The 4,974-nt window shown below is 39.1% G+C and overlaps 1 protein-coding gene across 1 annotated transcript in view; it reads right to left on the bottom strand.

Annotated features, from left to right (window-relative positions):
- usp34 (ubiquitin specific peptidase 34) overlaps positions 1 to 4,974 on the bottom strand; it is a gene marked incomplete in the record, with an annotated part of 152,736 nt that overhangs the window by 27,488 nt on the left and 120,274 nt on the right. Inside the window, 8 exon segments of the mRNA XM_032516524.1 lie at positions 1,185 to 1,265; positions 1,624 to 1,689; positions 1,777 to 1,824; positions 2,126 to 2,201; positions 3,730 to 3,794; positions 3,878 to 3,973; positions 4,071 to 4,124; positions 4,214 to 4,292. Coding sequence (XP_032372415.1) covers positions 1,185 to 1,265; positions 1,624 to 1,689; positions 1,777 to 1,824; positions 2,126 to 2,201; positions 3,730 to 3,794; positions 3,878 to 3,973; positions 4,071 to 4,124; positions 4,214 to 4,292 — 565 coding nt within the window.

The raw sequence follows: 4,974 nt of genomic DNA, 5'->3' as shown, positions 1-4,974 counted from the left end.
ATCAGTAGAAAACTGCACTTTAAAATGTAACTGTCAATCGTTCTTCTACTGGTAACCATAACCGTTTTATATTAAATTCAAAATTCAGTTTGTTCAATGAATGAACATTGGAAATGACTTTCTTTAATTTCTCTTAAATTCAATAAGCAGTGGAGTATTATCAGTGTGGTATTAGTACTTTCACTGCAGTAAAGGATCTAAATACTTTTTCCAACCATGCCAAACATTCAAATGAACTAACTTGAGAGGCAATTAACTGTTCTGTCCGAGGTGTTCTGCCTTTTAAAAGGACGTTTTCCTGCTGTAGCAGCCAAGTTTTTTTTGTTTTGTTTTTTTTAATCGTCAGCTGGATGAATCGCAAAAGGCACTCACAGGTGTTTGTGTTGGTTGAAAGAAAATATCAGTAGAAAACTGCACTTTAAAACGTAACTGTCAGTGGGACAAAATCATCAAGATGGATTTCCCCTCGGACCCGTTGTTTTTCTCACTGGAGAAAATACCTGAACGCTTGCTTTCTAAAAAAAAAGGACCAAAGCTACATGTTACATATTGTGTTAATCACCGCAAGAAAAATAATTACAATTAATTGGATGAAGCCTGCGCCCCCCCCCCCCCCCCCCCCCCCCCCCCCCCCCCCCCTACAGTTGCTCAGTGGAGACAAAAAAACTCCATATGACTTCTATTTTACAGTTGAAGGTATCTTTGCTTGTGAAAGGATGAACCCCTGTCCTTCTAGGCCTTGATTTAGAATAATTTAAACATACTGATGTGTAATGGTTTGTTCATCCTGTTTCTGTGTAGTCAGTATGGGTGTTGAATGGAGTTCAACCACAAGGTGACCCTTCTATTTTTTATTTTTTGTTGCTTCGACCTTTCATTGAAAGAGTTTAAACGCATTGTATTGTGTTGCTAAAATTGCCTGCAATGTTTAATTAGGGCAATAAAGTAAAAAAAAAAAAAAAAAAATGTAACTGTCAATCGTTCTTTTACTGGTAACCCTAACCCTCTTAAATTCAATAAGCAGTGGAGTATTTTCAGTGTAGTATTAGTACTCAAATTAACTAATTTGAGAGGCAATTAACTGTTGTAACTCAGGCAAACAAAGCAAGATTTAACATCCAACGTAACCGCGTATTTTCCTCATATTGTGCAGATCATTTATGTTGACACTGTAAATAACTCACTTGTCGGACTATCTGATTGGGGCACTTTATGAGGATCTGCATCGGCCACCAGTTGTCGTCAGCCATCCGATCCAAAAACCACTGAAACGCAGGAAAAGGAAAATAAAAAAAATGTACCAAATATGAAGTGTAGTGAAACAACAACAAGCAGTTATTAAATTGGGCTGGGGATTACAAAAAGGAAAAAGTGAAATACACACGATTTTCCAATTCAAAGTCGATTTTCATTTGATTTTCAGTTTACTCTGTATCATATGAAACTAGAAGATGAGAGGAGTCACTATATTTCTGTTGATTCAGCCATTTAGGACAAAGACAACAAGCTTGTGATCCAAAGCCCACAGAAATACACAGAAAGAACAAGACAGGGGCGAGTGAACTGATAAAGGCAAGCTTATGTTTCCTGTTTATTTCCATAATTTCACATTTAATTTCAAACCTCGCAGGCGGCCTGGCTGTTGTTGAACTGTTTGGTGAGGAGTTCGATCCACTGCAGCATGGTGGGCTGTGGGGGGGGGGGGAACACATCAGTCCGATTGTCTTCCAGCAGTTTAAAACCAAATGTGCCGACACTAAGGTGAGCGTGCGTTACCTTCTCCTTGGAGTGAATGAACGTCTCGAGGACAAAGGACGTGCTGAGCTGCAAAGGAAATGACATTTACCGTTAACGTTTTGTATTTGTAGCTTAATTAAAAGGTGTCACATCCATAAATTATAATAGCTATAATAATTATATTATCAGTAAATGCTATGTTACGTTGTGTTATGTTATAGGGGTTGTATGGTTACAATTTGAGTTAGCGTCAAAGAATAAACATTTGAGTATTTCTTAATTACCATAAACATGTTTAATTGTCAAAATAAAATCCTGCAACCTTCTTTCACTGTAAAATCTGACTTTAAAGACGAAATAAAACGCGTGAATCTGTTTTATTGCTCACCTTAGCGGTCATGAGGGAGACGGCTTTGGGGTCCGGTAGCGTGCTGGGAATGCTGCTGCAGAGCTGCCACATGAAACTGGGCGGGAGGGGGTCATAGAAACATCAATATCCCTTTAATTAAGGAACTTAAAGGGTAACCACCGTTTTTCCCAACCTGGAACCCTATTTTTCTATGTTTGTGTGTCTAAGTAAGTGAGTAAACTATTTAAAAACGCACCTTTCACAGACAAGAAGGGTCCCAAAGTGCTTTACAGTAAAAACAAATAAAAACAGCAGCACATGAAACACTGAGCCATGTTGCTGGTTAAGAGCTGGTCTAAAAAGATGTGTCTTCAGGTGTTTTTTTTCACAATTACCACAGAATCCAAAGCTCTCAAAGCTAAAGGGAGAGAGATCCAGAGTCTTGGAGCCACCACAGGAAAAGCTCCATCACCTCTGGTTTTAAAACCGGTTCTGGGGACAGTTAGAAGGTCTGAAGACCTCAGAGAGACCAGGAAGGACCAAAATTTTAAAATGCACTCTAAAACCTACTGGAAGCCAGTGAAGAGCCTTAAGTGACGGATGGGGACAACAGTCTCTGACATTGGTCCAGTTTTAAGAGAGATCGCTGCAGTCGGCACAATGTGTGTGAATATACACAATGTGTTCAGCTTGTATTTCCCTTCCACAAAAGTGCTTGTTTTGTTGCTGACAGGCTCAGATTAATATTCTCAGTGTCTGACAACATTATGGAAAGGATCCCTTCAGAGATAGACCATTGAAACCTCTTTGAGACCTTTCTGTTTAACCAGAAACGGCTCTGAAGTTGCTAGCGCTAAACCCACCAGACGCCATTTAAAAAAAAAAAAAATAATAATTTTAATGGTTGGAAAAGTGGAAGGACGACCCAAAAACGGCTTTTCATAGTTGTATTTTGCTTCTGTCTACTTTGAATGAAGTGTGTTTCACGATTATAAAATTGTTGTCCACATGGAGTCTGGTGAGTTTAGCAAACGCAATATTGCAGATGTTTAAAAAAAGGAAACGTGGACCTCCTTAGAAATCCTTTCAATAATGCCGTCAGACTCTTAGAATATTAATCTGAGTCTGTCAGCAGCAAAACTAGTGATTTTGTGAAGTCAAATACAAGCTGGACAACGGCCCTCTTAACCCACATTGTAGCTTGTTTGGCCGCTGCCGACTGGAGCAATGTCAAAAATTGTCAATCAATCAGACACAAAAACTTAGAAAAACAGGGTTGAAAAAACGGTCCTAACCAGTCATGCCTATGGTACACATCCCAGTATTTTATTTGAATAAATAAATACTTGCTCCATGAGAGAGACGTGATACTAACTGGTATGTCTATATTTATTAGGCTCTTATTTGAAAGGCTGGAGGAAAAAGAAACGTTAGTTACCCTTTAAATCCAAGTAATAACATGGGTGAGAAGTCATTAGTTCATTCTGTCAAAACATAAATATTTTCTAAGGTTTAATACTTACGTGTACGTATCTCATTTAGATTTATATTCAGTGTTGTGTGACTGATGTACTGTGCTGCTGTAAAACCGTAATTTCCCATTTTATTTGGATCAATATCTATCTTTCTATCGATCTACTCACCCAAAGTAGGTGTGTTCAAATATATTTTTATCCTGGAGGAACTGCATGTTGTCGTGCCAAATCCACTGAAAGAAACACACAGACATGTTAAAGTAACATTTAAATGTACTTTACATGAATCAAACTATAAAAATTAGTCCCTCAGTACCTCCAGCAGATCAGGAGAGACGTCAAAGCTGAAGTCCTTCCCGTTCTCCTCCTCCAGCTCCACCCTCTTGTAGAAGAGCATGTAGGCACTGTGTGTCTGCGAGTTCAATCAACACTTCACCGTTACCTTCTGGGTCACTCACGTGGTGACGAAAAACCGAATGAGATTTTTAAAAAAAACTAAACATCTTTACCTTCTCGAAAGAGAAGTCCATGAACTTGTCGGTGACGGAGTCGTAGGTTTTAGTCTGAAAGGAGAAACTAATGTCAGCGAAATCCAAAAGCGACACAATACCATTTTGGTTTTTATTTCTCTTCTGACTGCGCTTACTCGTACCGTCATTTCCCCCCCGAAGCACTCGGAGGCCAGCTGGGCCGAGTCGAAGGGCTTCACCTCGGCATCGTTGAACAGGTACCTGCAAAGTCAAAGTAGCATCGCTGTCACTATATTGACGGGTCAGACAACTATATAACGACATTTGGGTGGCGGTTCCCTGAGGCCTAAAAAAACACAGCAACAGTAGACAGGCGCGTTGTTTTTTCTCCCCATCCAACTTCAGCCTTTGATAAAAGACTTAAACTAGCTTGTCAGGAAGGGTCCAAAAATAACGCTCCAAAAGGGTAGGCTAAATTTTGGCGAGGTGAAAATCTGGCACAAGATATCTAAATAAAATGGGTTGTGTTGGCGCCCATGAGTCTCGCCTTTAACCCTCTGGGGCCTGAGGCCATTTTTACAGTTTATTGTCCGTCTGGATTTATTTTATAAAAAAAGCTTTTAAACATCAACCGTGTTGTCTACAGTCAAGATATGAACATCATTTTTTTTTCAGGACAAACTGGGTTATTAGAATATTTGGGTTGCAGTGAGGTCACTTGCATGTTAAAAATGGTTGTAGGGCCTTTAAGATAAATAAATAAATGAATCTTCCAGATATGTATTGATATCACAGACAGATAAGTAATGAATAAGCCATTTTCCTCTCTAAAACACTTCTCATATGTCTTGGGAGTCACACTGTGAGGAAATAATGATTATAACTTATACAGTTGACAAAATACAAACCTTTCTCAAAGAAAGTCAAGACGCTTTTGCTCTCA

The sequence above is a fragment of the Etheostoma spectabile genome, chromosome 5 (genome assembly GCF_008692095.1).
Source record: "Etheostoma spectabile isolate EspeVRDwgs_2016 chromosome 5, UIUC_Espe_1.0, whole genome shotgun sequence".
Lineage (NCBI taxonomy): Eukaryota > Metazoa > Chordata > Actinopteri > Perciformes > Percidae > Etheostoma > Etheostoma spectabile.
This window is presented reverse-complemented; position numbering and strand designations above follow the sequence as displayed.